The sequence below is a fragment of the Centropristis striata genome, chromosome 11, assembly GCF_030273125.1.
Source record: "Centropristis striata isolate RG_2023a ecotype Rhode Island chromosome 11, C.striata_1.0, whole genome shotgun sequence".
Taxonomy (NCBI): domain Eukaryota; kingdom Metazoa; phylum Chordata; class Actinopteri; order Perciformes; family Serranidae; genus Centropristis; species Centropristis striata.
In genome coordinates, this window is record NC_081527.1 from 24,126,003 (window position 1) to 24,143,483 (window position 17,481).

Consider the following 17,481-nt stretch of genomic DNA (forward strand, 5'->3'; position numbering starts at 1 on the left):
TAATCAGATATCTGGCTGATGGTGTCCCCCGTTTGTCGTTTTAAGCTCTAAAAGAAACAACAAACCTACAAAAGCTTTTTTTTAAGTTGGCGGCACTCTTCTCATTCTGTACATATTCCAATATTTTCACCTTTTCTGACAGCTGTCTTCTTTTCAAATGTGTCAAATCTTTCAAAGGGTGGAGTTATCATTCATAAACAAAAACTCTTTGTGTAAATATTTAAGTATTTTTAAATTCTCTGATGTGTAGATAGCGAGAAGTTTTGAACTATATATATATATATATATATATATATATATATATATATAAATAAATGCAAAATACCAACTTTTAAGGTGAAATTAAGCATTATTTGTGTAATTTTTTTAAGGCCGACATAAATATTCAATCAATATCACTTTTAAATGTTCCAGTTGGTATTTTGCATATATATATATATATATATATATATATATATATATAAATGCAAAATACCAACTTTTAAGGTGAAATTAAGCATTATTTGTGTAATTTTTTTAAGGCCGACATAAATATTCAATCAATATCACTTTTAAATGTTCCAGTTGGTATTTTGCATTATATACATATATATATATATATATATATATATACACACACATAAAAAAGACACTGAGCCTCCACTATATTCTTGCTCTGACTCTAGACTATAGATCTAGAAACTTAATTTCCTCATCTTTGATTGCCTACTTACAAAAAAACTAAGGGGAAATGGTCCAACGACTGAGCAAGATGGGCAATTTGGTGGCCATTTGATACAAATTAGAAGGTCAAAAACTAAAAATTTCGCTTGGGAACCATTTTTTTCGGACTCAGCACCCTTGAGATATGTAAGGTAGGCCGGTTCCTGACTTGTACCCATAAATGCTCCTCACTTCTTATAGAAGGCCTTTATTCTGAAATCCGTCTAGACTATTAATGCTGTGGAACTTTTCAAACTTAACATTTCACTTCATTTTTGTTTCTCTTAAGTGTCAAAAACACACACAGCTGCTGCCCGTCTGTTAATCTCTCACACAACCACACTGCAAAAATCCAAACTGTCCCTTTAACTCTTCAACTGTAACAACAAAATAAATTATAAACAAATAATAATACAATTTAAAAAAAAACACTATAGAAAGTAAAAAAAACCTGCTGAGTTTCCCCTTTTTGTTGCCTTCATTTACTTTCAGTTTCTTATCTCTTCTTGGGACAGATGCCACACACTGGACTTGGCATTTTTCTGACAGATTTGTTCACTTTTCACAGAGAAAGGTCAAAGGTCAAGGCCAACCAGGGAGTCACGCACAGAGGGCCACATTATACGCACGCATTCACGTAAAAAGACGAGTTTTTAAGTCCGAGGGCGAAGTGAATCAACCGTTTAAATATGGTGAGAATTTATTTAGAAAATGATCCTCGTCACCACTTAAACTTTGAATTTGAATGAACTAGAAAGTATTTTAGAAAAAAAGTTTCTAAACCTTAATAAACATGTATTGAAACATGAAAAGCCTCATTGAGATTAAAAATAAAGGAACTGAAACTTGCTGACATTGCCCTAACGTTGACAAACATTAAAATAAGTGCATTTGGAACATTTTTATCATTTAAAAAAAAAAATCATCTTCTTCATTTAGTTTTTTGATTAATGTCTGACTCTAAATATCCTGAAGCTGAAGCTCCAGCGGCAGGACAGGAACATCTAAAGCTCCAGATTAATTAGATTTTGTGACATCACTTAATAGATTTCCTTTCAGCCTCACAAATGGGTGCATTTATGAGGAAACGATGCTCTGAGATCATCAATAAGATCTGCTTTAGTTCCGTTCTTGCTCAGCTAATCATGAATTATATATTTTTTTCAGATCTTGGTCTCAGTGAGCAGCTGTAAACAGTCAGGAGGAGGGAGCTGAACAGAGGATTTCTTTTAATTCTCAGCAACCGACAACGCATTATAACTATTAATATTAATCAAGTCTTGTCTTGTTTGAACCAAGGTTATTATAGTTAACGAAAACTAACGAAATAACGACAACTAGAATTGAAAAAGCATTTTCGTTAACTGAAATAAGAATAAAAACAAGAGTTTTTTTAAAAACGATAACTAACTGAAACTGTATTTTGTGGTTCCAAAACGAACTAAAACTAACTAAAACTATAGTGAAAATGTCCTTCGTTTTCGTCTTTGTCAACTTTTTTCATACATAAACCTTTTTGGTTGATATGAAATCTATTTCATCTATCTGGTTTTATGACTTAATAAACTTATTGGGGCTGAGATGGATCAGACAAAGGAAATAAAGGAAACATTTATTGTGACCTTATTGAATCTGGTACCCAGCAAATACCCCATTATAAAAAAAAAAAAACTAAACTAAAGCTAAGCATTTTCCAGAAAATAAAAACTAATTAAAACTAACTGAATTTGAAAACAGAAACTGACAACGAAATTAAAACTAAAACTAATGAAAAATCCAAAACTATTATAACCTTGGTTTGAACTAAATACAGCTCTGGTCCTTTTTCACCATCAGGAATATCTTGTTTTAATCTTCAATCAAAACTAAGTGATATATTAATGTTTTAAGGAGCTCAGTCTGAACAGAAACCATGAACCAGCCTTTAGAGAGCTCTTTTTTTTTTCCACTTATCAGATGCATGACCTCTTTTCCTTCATCAGCCTGAGCTCAAGTCCATTCAGTACAGTGGTCCCACACTTATTTCTCTTAAATGTCCCCAAAGTCCTGTCAGAGGAGCTCATGTAGCGATTCATCGAATAAACACATTCTTACTAACAATCATCATCAGTATCACGAATCCATTAGTTGATTTCATCGACAGTAAAACTAAGTTTCTCCACAAAGAATCGAGCAAAACTTTGCACTGTTTCAACAGCTTTTGCCATCTTTTTCAAATTTCACCGACTACTTTCCGCAAACTCATTTCCAGACTTGTCTTGGCTCCCTCTCGATCATGAAATGTTGTGTTCAGATGTTAAAGAGTTCCAATTGCTAATAAGCACTTCATTCATTCATTTCCTCAGGCGTTACATGACGATACTGTCTGCACTGGGTAACATTTTATAAATTCCCACTACAAGTGATGTACACAAACTGCAGTTGCAGATTAATTGTAATTCCGAGAATCAACAGTTGTTAATATTTGAAAGCAAAAATGTCAAAATGTGTGTTTTACTTCCTGAATATCTTTTTTTTTGGAACATTTTTTTGGAATTCAAAAAGGTCAGCTTGAGCTCTGGGAGAAATTTTACAGACCGGACAATTAATGGATTAATCAATAATTTTAAATGATCATTAGCTGCAACCCTGATGATGAGTAGTGTGCAGAGGTTCATTAAGGCAAAGATTGTGGTATAAATCTGCAGGAGGTGTCGTCACAGTGGGGCTTTTACTGGAATACTGATCTAGTTTAACTCAGCAGCAGGAACATTTCCAACACCTAAAATAAATAAAGATAATTATAAAAGATGAGACATGGGCAAAAAAAATAAATGACGAGAGGTAAAGTGATAATAACAGCATTAATCCAGTCTTTCTGGATTAATTGTAAATATGAACCGCTGACATGTGAAAATTGATTTGGTGGGAAAATATATTTGGACTGGGGATTCTGTCAGAATCAGGGTCACGACTTTATCGACTCCAGGGGAAATTGCTGCATTTGTTTTTTAACCACAGTCCAAAAAAAATTAATAAATAACTTAGCCATTTTTACACCGATTCTGAGTTTGGAGTTTCTGTCGGCTAACAGAGAGAGGAGCAACATGGCAACTTCCTGGATTACATTCCATTTCTGAAGCTTCTTCTACATCGTGTGAACAGACAAACTAAACAACAAAGAATAAAAAAGAAAAAAAACGCACTACACTATTGACAAAGACACTGAAATGCACACAGAGCTCAGAATGAAGCACCTTTTCTTCAGTACCCCAGGTCCAGCTGGATTTTGTGCTCAAAAATGGCGATTAGCAGCATGATGCAGAAGCCCAGCAGGATGCCAGCGTTCTGCAGCAGGAAGAAGCCGCAGTGGCTGAAGCCGTGGTCCCCAGCGTCGTTGTGCAACATCTCAGGCACCTGGGAGACAAAACGACACACATGAAGTCACGCTGCTTTGTGACTGGCTTCTGAAACACTCCAACCATTTGCTTTTTGCAACAAAACAATAATAAAATTTCCTCTGGGGAAATTCTGAAAGGGCCACGGGGGCTACTGCCGGTGTGTGTACACTATGATGAGATTCTTCAGAGATTTCAAACAATTAATACTAGTAATGTTATGATACTATATAATATACAAGGAGCACACCTACAACAAGCATTCCTTTTCAAGTAATTATTTATACAGCAACCTATGACCTTTAACCTCAAAATGTGTGTGTGTGTGTGTGTGTGTGTGTGTGTGTGTGTTTGAAACGTGTATCTGGAGGAGTGTGTGTGCTTATGCGCGCATGTGTGTGTACGTGCATGTATCTGTAACTGTAATTACATAAAATGACCTGTGTGTGTGTGTGTGTGTGTGTGTGTGTGTGTATCTGTAACTGTAATTACATCAAAGGATCAAAGGCAATCAGATCAAAGCAATCAACATAATTAACTGCCGCTGTAGAATGTTCCGGAAGAGTGACAGCAGCCAGAGGTGGACAGACTGGAATTTCTGGCCTCGAACAGAAAGCCTTTTTGGCAAAACCATAATACCTATCATCGATCCGACTTCACTTTGAGCGTCCTGAGTTCTTCCTGAACGTCTACATATGTTTTTTGTGAAGAAAAATGAAGAAATAGCTTTGTTAGAGCGATCTGAAAAACTGTTAAATATGCTTTTCTACAGAAATCTTCCTGCGTTTTTAATATGGGAGCCAATGAGGCTGTTGGTGCGTGTTGGTGGATTATTTCTGCGTCGTACGCCCAAACTATAACTCTGACAGCTCTACCAGAGGATTGTGAGGGAGAAGACAAATTTTCCTATGTTTCTATGTATACATTATTTCTGTAGAGTGGAATTTGCGGCCTGGAGCGCAGTTTTCAAATGTATTTTTTTAATATTTTTTCTCTCGCCCCGTGGCCTTAATAATCATCGGAGTAGTCTGTGTAAAAAAGATAACGAGACTTGCTTGTTGACACAAAGAAACACTCACTCTTGACAAACTCTCTGACCAGTCATGGTTTACCATGCAGTTGGAGGTTGCTTCACTTTACCAAGATCCAAGGCTATGATTTAACGTACAGTTATATATCGGGCAATGCAACAGTGGAACTCACTCCCTTATTATATTACTCAATTAAATCTATATAGCTTTAAAAAACAACTTAAAAGTCATTATCTAAATATCAACTTTAATTGATGCAGCTGTCTTTTTGTGTTGTTTTGTATTCGTTTTGTGATGTCAATCATGTTTTATGTGAAATGTAATTATGTATTGTCTGTGTGTTCTTTTTGTCTTATGTTATGTATTCATATAATGTATGTCATGTCTGTTGTCATTCTGTGTATTTCTACATTGTATTTGTCACACTGAGATATGATGATAGACCCGAGAAAGAATAGCTTTGCAAAAGCTAATGGGGATCTAAACAAAAACAAACAAACACACAAACCTCTACCTTCCAGCCTTCTAAGTCAGTCATACCCCCCCAAAAAAGGACTAGTGATATCCACAAATTCTGCTTATGGAAAACAATTTTTGTTCATGAGTCGAGGTTAGCAGACCTGGCGTACAATGCAGAGGACGGTCGGGCTGTCTTGGCCTAACAAAAATAATTTTGTCCATGAATCAATCGTTGATTTAATCATTTAAACCATAAAACTCACACTCCCCACAAACAATCCTGCAAAACCGACCAGAGTTGTCCTCAAAGAATTCCTGGAAAAAAGTCATTCTGCATTAAAAAACATTACCAAAATGACCTTTAACCTCCTGAGACCCAAGCTTTCATTTGGTATGTCTTGTTCGTTTCTCCTTGATATTTTGGATTTGTAGGACCTGGTAAGTATAAAAACTAAGCATCGTCTTTGAACAGGAAGTAGTTCTTGGGAAAAAAGGGTTAATTTGACTATATAACACAATTAATTCACCAGTGTATAAAACTTTTTATTTCCTTACATTTACACCCTCTCTTTGGACGAACGATAGTAAAAGTCTATTCGTTCTCAATATCAAACTACAAACATTATTAAGCACCAATAAGCAAATTTTAACCATAAACTCTGTTCAGCTTTTGTACCTGGTCCACGTTTGTCTTTTGACTGACTTTACCAAGATGCTGCCATCTGATTTTTACACTAATTGATGTATTGTGCTTTTTCTAGAGTGTGTACTACTGAGGACAACATGTTATAGTTAAGCAGAATTAAGTATAAGGTCCAGAAAACCTAAAATGAAATGTCCACATGTGAGGGCGCAGGGTCACAGGAGGTTAAAAGATGGAACTACAGTAGCTTATGAGCAACTAGGTGTGATTATTCTACATACTTCTACATTAGGGTGACCAAGCGTCCTCTTTTGCCTGGACATGTCCACTTTTTATGTCCTGTCCGGGGCGTCCGGCCGGGTTTTGTAAATTCACGAGAAAAAAAAAATTCCGACGTACCGTCACAGGTGGGAGGCGGAGTGCACCGTGTGCAATGCTGGCACATATGTCTCAGTGTCTAATAAAGGTGCTGGAGATCTCAAAGCTCAAAGACAACTAAAGATGAAAAGTATAGATCCTTTTTGTTTGTTAAGTTAGTATCTTTGTGAGACTCTTCTATTATTTATGTTATTGCAGTTATTAAGAGATATATTGTTGAAGCTAGATTTTCTAACAGAAGAGTTCATATTTAGAACATTATTTCATATTATTTATTCATTTATTTGAAAAGAGTCTACGAGAGCTATTATTTTGTTACAAGTTTGTACAGATTTCATTTTATTTTATTACAGAAGTTAATTTTGCACCATTGAAGCATAATAAAGCATGTTCATCAACCTCCGAGAAGCCTGTCTGAATTTGTGTCTCGAGGCCGTGCCGATTGTCCTCTTTTTTGGAAATCAAAATATGGTCACCCTATTTCTACATACACCTGAGGCTGAGATGAATATATTTGTGTCATGGTGTCAGTTTTAGAGAGTGCAGTGCAGGGAGGTGACCACCAGAGGTCAGCCTCGGACAACAGAAGCTGCTCTGTGTCAAGACAGCGACAGCAGCGGTTTCTGACAGCTCACCTTGCATGTGTTTCATAAACGTGTGTGTGTGTGTGTGTGTGTGTGTGTGTGTGTGTGTGTGTGGGAAGAGGCCATCTGTTCCTGAAGGCTGCTGCTCTCTGAGAGTCAGCTGCTGGCTGGATAAGAGCAGAGGAGTTTCACCTCACTTGACCCGGTGTGAAACAGCCGAGCCTTTTCTTTAAACGCCACGTACAGTGGAAAAATCAAACATTTAAAGAACTGCAGTAATTGATTTTGTATTTGTTTTTTTTTTCGATTGTTTTAAACCAGAGGTGTCAAACTCTGGCATAATTATATTTGGCCCAGAAAGGCAATACCAAATTATTATTATTATACAGCACAAATAATACTACAAATCCCAGAATGCTCTGCTGGTGTTCTTTGCAATATTAAGTTATATCAAGCTTTGCTTTTCGCATTTCGCTTGAACGTGTTTAGGTCAATTTTTTCAATAAATATCAATGTTGGCCAGTGACTTTGTCCAAGTTTTAAATTTTGGCCCACTGTGTATTTGAGTTTGACACCCCTGTTTTAAACATTGAGGCACCAAAATGTCATTTGCACGTTTTTATAAAAATAGAAACATTTGAGAGAAGGTGCTGAGGTTTAATCTTATTTATCTTTTTTCAAAATGTCCTTTCGTTCATCTTGCTAAACTCAAGCTATCCTCTCTTCCTGAAACCCGTCCGGTTCCCTTTGTAACGTGGGTCGTGTGCTGTTATTAGCAACACTAAACAAACCCCACAGTGAAGCCGCGGGTGATGGCGAGCCACTTGAGCCGGTCTCAGGAACCTCAGCTCACTGGAGTGTTTGTCACGTTTCCCATGTGTTGGTTTAGCTCCTCAAAATGACTAAAGAAACTAAACTAACTGAGGTTGAAATTATTTCTGAAGAGAAGCGGCAAGATGAAGTGTTTGTAGCTGCTCTGCTCTCTGTTCACTCTGTTTATAGTTTGTCTTTTTGTCTTTGACCCTCTGAACCCAACAAGAAGTGTCACTGCAGTAGATAAAATCTATATAAATCTATAAGTCCTGCAACTCTATGGAATTAGCACAATCAGAACAACTCAAACCTGTCTTTGTGCAGAATAACACAGAATGACAAAAAAAAGTTGAAATTCAAAAATTAGAATACAATGGAATTTATATATAGACACTTTTGTGTCATGAATGTAAAAAACTGTTTTCTCCACATATTGTACGTATTGTAAGTGTTGTCATGTTTCCGGCCTGTCCTGTCCTCTCCTCTCTGCTCTGTGTAAACAGCCTCTCCTGTCCTCTCCTCTCTGCTCTGTGTAAACAGCCTCTCCTGTCCTCTCCTCTCAGCTCTGTGTAAACAGCCTGTCCTGTCCTCTCTGCTCTGTGTAAGCAGCCTGTCCTCTCCTCTCTGCTCTGTGTAAACAGCCTCTCCTGTCCTCTCCTCTCTGCTCTGTGTAAACAGTCTCTCCTGTCCTCTCCTCTCTGCTCTGTGTAAACAGCCTCTTCTGTCCTCTCCTCTCTGCTCTGTGTAAACAGCCTCTCCTGTCCTCTCCTCTCTGCTCTGTATAAACAGCCTCTTCTGTCCTCTCCTCTCTGCTCTGTGTAAACAGTCTCTCCTGTCCTCTCCTCTCTGCTCTGTGTAAACAGCCTCTCCTGTCCTCTCTGCTCTTTGTAAACAGCCTCTCCTGTCCTCTCCTCTCTGCTCTGTGTAAACAGCCTCTTCTGTCCTCTCCTCTGTGTAAACAGCCTCTCCTGTCCTCTCCTCTCTGCTCTGTGTAAACAGCCTCTCCTGTCCTCTCCTCTGTGTAAACAGCCTCTCCTGTCCTCTCCTCTCTGCTCTGTGTAAACAGCCTCTCCTCTCCTCTCTGCTCTGTGTAAACAGCCTCTCCTGTCCTCTCCTCTCTGCTCTGTGTAAACAGCCTCTTCTGTCCTCTCCTCTGTGTAAACAGTCTCTCCTGTCCTCTCCTCTCTGCTCTGTGTAAACAGCCTCTCCTGTCCTCTCCTCTGTGTAAACAGCCTCTCCTGTCCTCTCCTCTCTGCTCTGTGTAAACAGCCTCTCCTGTCCTCTCCTCTCTGCTCTGTGTAAACAGCCTCTTCTCTCCTGTCCTCTCTGCTCTGTGTAAACAGCCTCTCCTGTCCTCTCCTCTCTGCTCTGTGTAAACAGCCTCTTCTGTCCTCTCCTCTCTGCTCTGTGTAAACAGCCTCTCCTGTCCTCTCCTCTGTGTAAACAGCCTCTCCTGTCCTCTCCTCTCAGCTCTGTGTAAACAGTCTCTCCTGTCCTCTCCTCTCTGCTTTGTGTAAACAGCCTCTCCTGTCCTCTCCTCTCAGATCTGTGTAAACAGCCTCTCCTGTCCTCTCCTCTCTGCTCTGTGTAAACAGATTTTCAGTGAATATTTGTCATGTGACCGTTGGTCTCAGCAGAATCAATCATGTCTTCACAGTGTCTCTGAGGAGCAGAATTTAATGTTTTAACAGGATCTGGTTAGTGCAAACTAAACACATTTTAAATGACACATGTAGAAAAAAAAGTGATTCTGACAGAAATATCACTATTTTAAGCTTCATTTTGGTCATTTTTTAAAAAAAGAAGCTTTCCTAACCAATTATCCGTTCAAGGACCGTCGGAAAGTGCAAATTCCATTGATAATGTGACCTTTACTTTACTTTTCATTGTTTCTGTTGGGTTCAGAGAATTAAGCAAAAGCTCTGGAGGTGTGGAACACTGACATGTTTTTTTCTGTCATGCTGCCGCAGAAAACACACGTTCCTGCTTTGTCTGCAGTGTATTTGAGTGGGAGAAGCAGGGTTGACTCACCATGTCCACCAGAGCCACATACATGAAGAGTCCAGCTGTGAGGGCAAATATCCACATGGAGACATTCTCTGCATAGTGTCCGATCAGGATACCGATCACCACGCCCAGGTAGGCCATCATAGCCGACACCACGTTATAGAGAATGGCCTGACGCACCGTCATACCTGCCTTCAGGAGCACCGCAAAGTCACCTGGGAAACAGAGTCCACAGTTAACTCCAGATATTCATATTATTCAACAAGTTTACAAGAAACTGTCACTGCACAAGAACTAAACATAAGATTGGAAATCCCCCACTCTACTAAAATCTTTGTAATCCTGCAATAAGAAAAGATTTTACTGTTACAGTCTTACAGATTAATCTGCAGTTGAGAGACTGAGATGAGATGGAAGGTCTTACCTAATTCGTGAGGCAGCTCGTGACAGAAAACGGCCACAGACGTACTCAGACCGCTGGACAGACCCTGAGTGAAGGCAGCACCTGCAGAACCACGGGATCATATCCAAACACACTGTCATCACTACTTCTGGATTAGAATTAAAACAGAAATACTGGAAGATTTGTAGCTGCTGTTGCATAAGCTAATGAGGATACAAAAAAGAATAATCTCCTATCTTGTCAGAAGAAATCCTGCTGTAAACGAGCAACGAGGCAGCTCAGTTCCTCATTTTCAATAATGTGAATCTCTGTATCGGTTTTCTCTGCCTTAATCTAACTGGACAACTGAAGTGCATGTAAACGTGTTAGTCCGACTAATGTTGGAGTTCTCCAACTCTGATTAGGACACCCAGATAATGTGATTGGAATAGAACTTTCGCCGGCATATATGACAAGACAATGCATTTGCGTATGCTCCACCCCCCTCACCCCCGTGCTGCCGTATGACCCTAGAACAAAAACATCCAAGAAAGTCGGTCGTACGTTAGCCGGTCACATTAGCCGGTCACATTAGCTGGTCCCATTAGCTGGTTGCATTAGCCGGTCCCATTAGCCAGTTGCACTAGCCGGTCACATTAGCTGGTCGCATTAGCCGGTCATATTAGCTGGTCCCATTAGCTGGTCGCATTAGCCGGTCACATTAGCTGGTCCCATTAGCTGGTTGCATTAGCCGGTCACATTAGCCAGTTGCACTAGCCAGTCACATTAGCTGGTCACATTAGCTGGTTGCATTACCGGGTCCCATTAGCTGGTCCCATTAGCAGGTTGCATTAGCCGGCCCCATTAGCCAGTTGCACTAGCCGGTCACATTAGCTGGTCACATTAGCTGGTCGCATTAGCTGGTCCCGTTAGCTGGTCCCGTTAGCTGGTTGTATTAGCGGGTCACATTAGCTGGTCGCACTAGCCGGTCACATTAGTTGGTCGCATTAGCTGGTCGCATAAGCCGGTAACATTAGCTGGTCGCACTAGCCGGTCACATTAGTTGGTCACATTAGCTGGTCGCATTAGCCGGGCGGACGAGCCGGTGGCAGTAGCCGGTCAGTTATTCGATTTTCTCAGTTGCATGTAAACTGGGACAAGGACAGAAGTCCGATTAGACGCCAAAATCGATTTTTAAGCATAGCTCGATTAAACTGTGCATGACTGTTAGGCATCCATTGTTACAGGTATGTAGTGGACGTAACCAAAAATGTCACAAATGACTATATCGGTAATTGCCACTTGTTGGATGATGGTTGGTTGGAAAATCTGACATACAGCCAAACATATGGTTACCTTGTTTATCCAAAACATTTCTTCAGGGTTCTTGTTGTTGATTGTTGCTTTAAGTGTTTGTATTATATACTATGTGTTGCGTTCAGCTTAATTAACCTAGCCTAGTTTGTATATTCCAGTCCTGACAGTGTCGCCTGCTCACCGATAGCCAAGCCGTCACTGAAGTTGTGCAGGCCGTCTCCCATGATGACCATCCAGGCGAGGGTGGCGATGCCGGCCTGCTGGAAGTGCTCCTCTGAGTAGGAGTGGGAGTGGCTGTGGGGGTGGTGGTTCTGGGAGTGGTGGTGGTGCAGGATGTGGTGGTAGTCGTGGTGGTGGTGGTGCATGCTGTCAGCCTGGCCCACGGTGTCGTGAAAGTGCGAGTGGCATTTGTGCTCACAGTCCTCATCCGTGTAGGCGGCGGCCCCCGATGCTCCGCCGTAACTCTGCGGCGAGACGACGGACACCTGCGGCGCCAGCATCACCTGCTCCTCTTCCGCCACGCTGCTGCCATGCAGGCTGTGGTCGCCAAACATCCCGGCACCGTTAGTCTCCACGTCTGGAGAGAGATGGTGACACGGAAATCAACAACTACACAACTAAGCTGCACATTTATTCTCAGTGCTGAAATTTGGATGAGAATTTTGTCTGTTAACCGTCTGGAGTCACACGACTTCATCAGTGTGTTTCCTGCCGTCAGCTTTCCTCTAAAGTTCTGGCTATATTTATATATAAATATATATATTTTTAAATGTGATATGGAATTAGACCATATCGCATATATTGATATAGTTAAAATAATGTCTCTTTTACACTACCGGTCAAAAGTTTTAGAACACCCCAATTTTTCCATTTTTTTATTGAAATTCAAGCAGTTCAAGTCAAATGAACAGCTTGAAAGGGTACAAAGGTAAGTGGTGAACTGCCAGAGGTAAATAAAAAAAGGTAAGGTTAAGAAAAACTGAAAAATAATGTACATTTCAGAATTATATAAGTAGGCCATTTTCAAGAAATCAACAAGAAATGGGTTAACAACTTAACTCTATGGAGTCTTGGGCTATTTTGTCATTTTTTGAATTCTTTTCATGTCATTTTGTGTCTTTTTTTGGTCATTTTGTGTCTTCTTTTAGTCATTTTGTGTCTTTTGGTGTCTTTTTTTTGTCATTTTGTGTCTTTTTTTAGTCCTTTAGTTCAACATAAAATGTGATTTTGAATCTTTTTTTTACTCTCAAAACACTATCATGCTTAATAAAGAATTTTAAATGTTGCAAATGTGCATTAATTTCAGAGTACACAGACACTAAACTGCATAATTTTCAATTAAATTCTGGAAAAGTTGGTGTGTTCTAAAACTTTTGACCAGTAGTGTATATAAATTCTGCCCTTACTAGGTCATATTGTCATATTTAGTTCTTTTGTAATGTTAGTCATTCTTTTCTCATATAAATATATTTATTTAAGAAAAAGATTGGCCTAATCTTTATCGTAGGCAATTTTTATTTAAGAGCTTTAATTTAAAAAAAAAAAAAAAAAGGCACTCCTGTTGTTATATAGTATTTATGTTCACTTAAATAAATGGTTTCTACTACTCTAACTACGTTTGCTCTCACTTTGCGATAAAAATATCGGGATATATATCGTATATCGATATTCAGCCTAAATATATCGGGATATGACTTTTGGTCAATATCGCCCAGCCCGACTTCAAACCCCTTTCCAGTTTGTGTTTGATCATGTTAAGCCAAGTAAAACGAGATAAGAGATAAGGTCAAATATATTTAGTCTAAGAATACAGAACTAGATGTCCTCCTCATTCTATCTCTTAGATGTTAGATTTGGAATAGTAAATAAATACAGAAATAATAAAATAAATGCAAAAATGTAGAATTCCATTTATGTTTTGCATTTATTCACTTCTACATTTATAAATTTATTTATTTATCTATGTATTCAGTTATTCGTTTAAAACTGGAGGAATGTATACATGGAGAAATCATTTTAAAAAATGTATAAATAAATAAATACATGTAGAAATGTAAAAATAAATGTGATAACAAAATAAATAAATAAAAATGTGGAAAATGAATAGAGAAATACCTTAATAAATAATATAATAAGTGTGAAAATATAGAATTTCCATTTACTTTTTGCATTTATTCATTCATTTATCTATTTATTTAGTTATTTGTTTAAAACTGGAGAAATGTACAAATAGAGAAATAATTAAAAAAAAATTATAAATAAATAAATAAATACATATAGTAGTGTAAAATAAATGTGATGATAAAATAAATAAAAATGTTGAAAATAAATACAGAAATACCTAAATAAATAATATAATGAGTGTAAAAAATATAGAATTTCCATTTATTTTTTGCATTTATTCATTCATTTATCTATCTATTTATTTAGTTATTCGTTTAAAACTGGAGAAATGTATAAATGGAGAAATAATTTAAAAATAATGTATAAATAAATAAATACATGTAGAAATGTAAAAATAAATGTGATAACAAAATAAATAAATAAAAATGTAGAAAATAAATACAGGAAAACCTAAATAAATAATATAATAAGTGTAAAAATACAGAATTTCCATTTATTTTTTGCATTTATTTATATTTTCTACATTTTTACATTTTATTTATTTCTATATTAATTCATTTAAAACCAGAAAGACAATTTTATGGCTTTGGAAAAGCCAGGATTTTTGGGAAATGTGTTTCCTTTCAGAAAATATAGGCGTGGTTGTTTGGTGTTTTTACCTTCAGCAGGCTTCAGGTCGTTCTCCTCCAGAGCAGGCTGTTTCTCTGGATCTGCTTTGTCGTTCTGGTCCCACTGCTTCTGGATCTGTTTGGACAGGAGAAACACTTTGTTTTATTACGTTTTTGCAAAGTGCAAAATGGTGTGTCGAACACAATCAGCGCCAAATCGTCTGCATATAGGGAGAAGAAATAGGGAAGGAAGAAAATAAAAAAACATTTTTATTATGTACGGAGTAATTTCAACCTTCTATATTCTTTATTATGTGAAAGAACACCACGAGAGAAATGTTATTTAAAGATATTGGACACGTCTGCAAGTTTTAACTCAAAGATTTGTAAGATTACAACGTCATCTGTCGAGTATTTGTTAAATTATGAAGCCTTTGTTCAATTAAAAAAAAAAATACATGTATATTATGGTAATTTTAATTGTTAAATCTGAAAACTTGGCCTACTGAGTGTCATAGACTGATTATATTTTAACTTAAATATATGACATTTTTTAAAAACTATTTCAAATTCTTACATCAAATTAAATTTCAATTCCATTCATATAAAATTTGGGAACTGTAAAGTTAGTTAAATTGTAATTATAAAAACTAATTGAACCAGTTTGACGAGTGATCTTCAGTTTTTTATTTTGTCTCAGTATTGCTGTTTATTACACTCTAATAGTTATTAATAATTACACTATTAAAATACTGATTTAATTGACTGTCTGCTCAGCTTCATAATCATGTTAACTTTTTCTTTATTTTCATTTTTAATAAGTTTCAGAGTGCATTTTATTTATTTAGACAAGTTCTTGCATGACTGCTTGTGTTTTGGCAACATTGAACATTTGAAAACTGTCTACTGTTGGTAGAAAAATATATAAATGTTTTCCTTTTCTTAAAGTAAGCTTCAATGTTTCTATGGAACTCAGCACCAAAAGTTTCAAACCCAACCAACTCGTAGAAGCACCATGTATTCTCATATTATGTGTCATCATAGTTATTTGACTGTTTTCACTCCGTTTTAACCCATTTCAGCCGGGAAAGCATTACCACATTTCTACCATTAAAACCGGGGGCGCTGATGCGTTATTCTACCATTAAGGTGATCAGAATATGATCAGATGATCAGAATACATGCGGGAGTGTCGCAATGCATCATGGGACTTTTCCAGAACTTTGAATCATGGAGGAAGACGACTATAGCGGAGGCATATATATATATATATATATATATATATATATCTATGAGCGGAGGAGCTCAGCAGTAAGTGACGGAAGAGATCTGATGAAAACAGCGCCGATGATTTTATTGCTGATCCGGACTTTGAACCCTCGGAACCAATCGACCGGGATTTATGGATGAGGAATATGTTTTTAGACGACATATTTTCACCAAAGAACAGACAGATTTGTTGCCATCTGGAGATAATAACAATATTATTAATATATTAATAATAATAATAATTGATTGTGATGATGATATAAGAAACCATGACTGTTTATGTCTTATATTACTTTATACGTCGTTGAGTACCCTGAAAAGTGCAATATATAAAATGTACTATTATTATTATGATTATTATTATTATTTGTATATTGTATATTCATATTTATTCTGCACTGGAATTCTATTCTACTCCTTAATACATACTCCTTCTTTAGACACTTTCTTTTTTATTGTATTTTAATATTTTATTGCTTGAAGTATGCCTAGGTTGTTCTTTTTATTTAATTGTGTTGTTATTGTCTCTGTGTGTAATGCTGCTGCTACACTCTAATTTCCCAGCTTGGGATAAATAAAGTATATCTATCCATCTATCCATCTATCCATCTATTATTTATTATTACAGTAGGCTAATGAGAACTATGTCTATTTCTTCCAATGGCAATATCATGTTTGCATTATTAGTCAAATGCATTTTATTTAGTCAAATGTAACATTTGCTGAGTTTGTTGATTTTTATCTATCTGCTACAGAGGCTGAAACATCTTTTGTTGAATTTCCAGAAAAACTTCAGGTTTTAGGGGGTTCTTTCAGAATCGCCCAGAGGTTTTTCAGGCATTTTTTTTCAGGCGTTTTAGGCCTAAATGGGTTAATGACCAAACGCAGAAGCAAAGTGATCAAACTCTGACCTTTTGTTTCTTGTCCTTGTACATCTTTCCCAGCGTCAGGAAGTGTTCAATCAGGAACATGATGTAGACTCCACTCAGAGCCGTCAGGCCTTTCCACACAGCGTCCAGATTTTCCTCGTGCTCGTCGTGATGGTGGTGCTGCTCCTCCATGTTCATCTCCAACTCCTTGTGGTTGTGATGGTGTCCTCCTTGAGACTGATGCAGCCAGAGACAAACAAACAAACACACCAAGAGACGAAATTAACAGAGCAGCCGGAGCACAACACTGCCAGCAACACTGGACGCATTTCGTCTAACTTCAAGTTTCAGCTCAGTCTAAACCCGATATAACCTGGACCTCCCTCTGCCCTCCAGTCTGGTCTGACTTTGGGCCATTTAGTCATTTCATGGAAAGAACCTTCAAAGCTTTACAAGATTTCAGCATTTCAGCATTTTCAACATTTCAGGTGAGTCAAAAGCCTTCCGCAGCTGGTTTTAGAATCTGTTTATATAAGCATTTTTTCTGAATAAGGCTGCAGAACAAGAAACCTAAACATGGCGATCTGATCTAGTAACCCCACCATCCTGCTGACAGGTTTGAAAAGTATTTATAGAATTGCCAAAAAAATCAACTGTTTAACGCAGAACAAATGTAAAAACAGACGTTATTGTCTGACCTTTGTATTTCCGACAGTCTTTGAACAGATTGAAGGTTACAATTAACAAAATAAAGCGTTTACACAGAGCTGAGAGGAGAGGACAGGAGAGGCTGTTTACACAGAGCAGAGAGGAGAGGACAGGAGAGGCTGTTTACACAGAGCAGAGAGGAGAGGACAGGAGAGGCTGTTTACACAGAGCAGAGAGGAGAGGACAGGAGAGGCTGTTTACACAGAGCAG

General features: G+C 37.6%; 1 protein-coding gene across 1 annotated transcript in view; it reads right to left on the bottom strand.

The window, feature by feature from the left end:
* Nucleotides 1–706: 706 nt before the first annotated feature.
* slc39a6 (solute carrier family 39 member 6) overlaps nucleotides 707–17,481 on the bottom strand; it is a 40,229-nt gene continuing 23,454 nt past the window's right edge. Inside the window, exons 7-12 of the mRNA XM_059344214.1 lie at nucleotides 16,606–16,800; nucleotides 14,477–14,561; nucleotides 11,875–12,270; nucleotides 10,419–10,499; nucleotides 10,019–10,209; nucleotides 707–4,098 (exon numbers count right to left, since the gene is read on the bottom strand). Of these exons, the coding sequence (XP_059200197.1) occupies nucleotides 3,946–4,098; nucleotides 10,019–10,209; nucleotides 10,419–10,499; nucleotides 11,875–12,270; nucleotides 14,477–14,561; nucleotides 16,606–16,800 (1,101 nt within the window). The 3' untranslated portion in view covers nucleotides 707–3,945. The remainder of the gene's footprint in view (nucleotides 4,099–10,018; nucleotides 10,210–10,418; nucleotides 10,500–11,874; nucleotides 12,271–14,476; nucleotides 14,562–16,605; nucleotides 16,801–17,481) is intronic.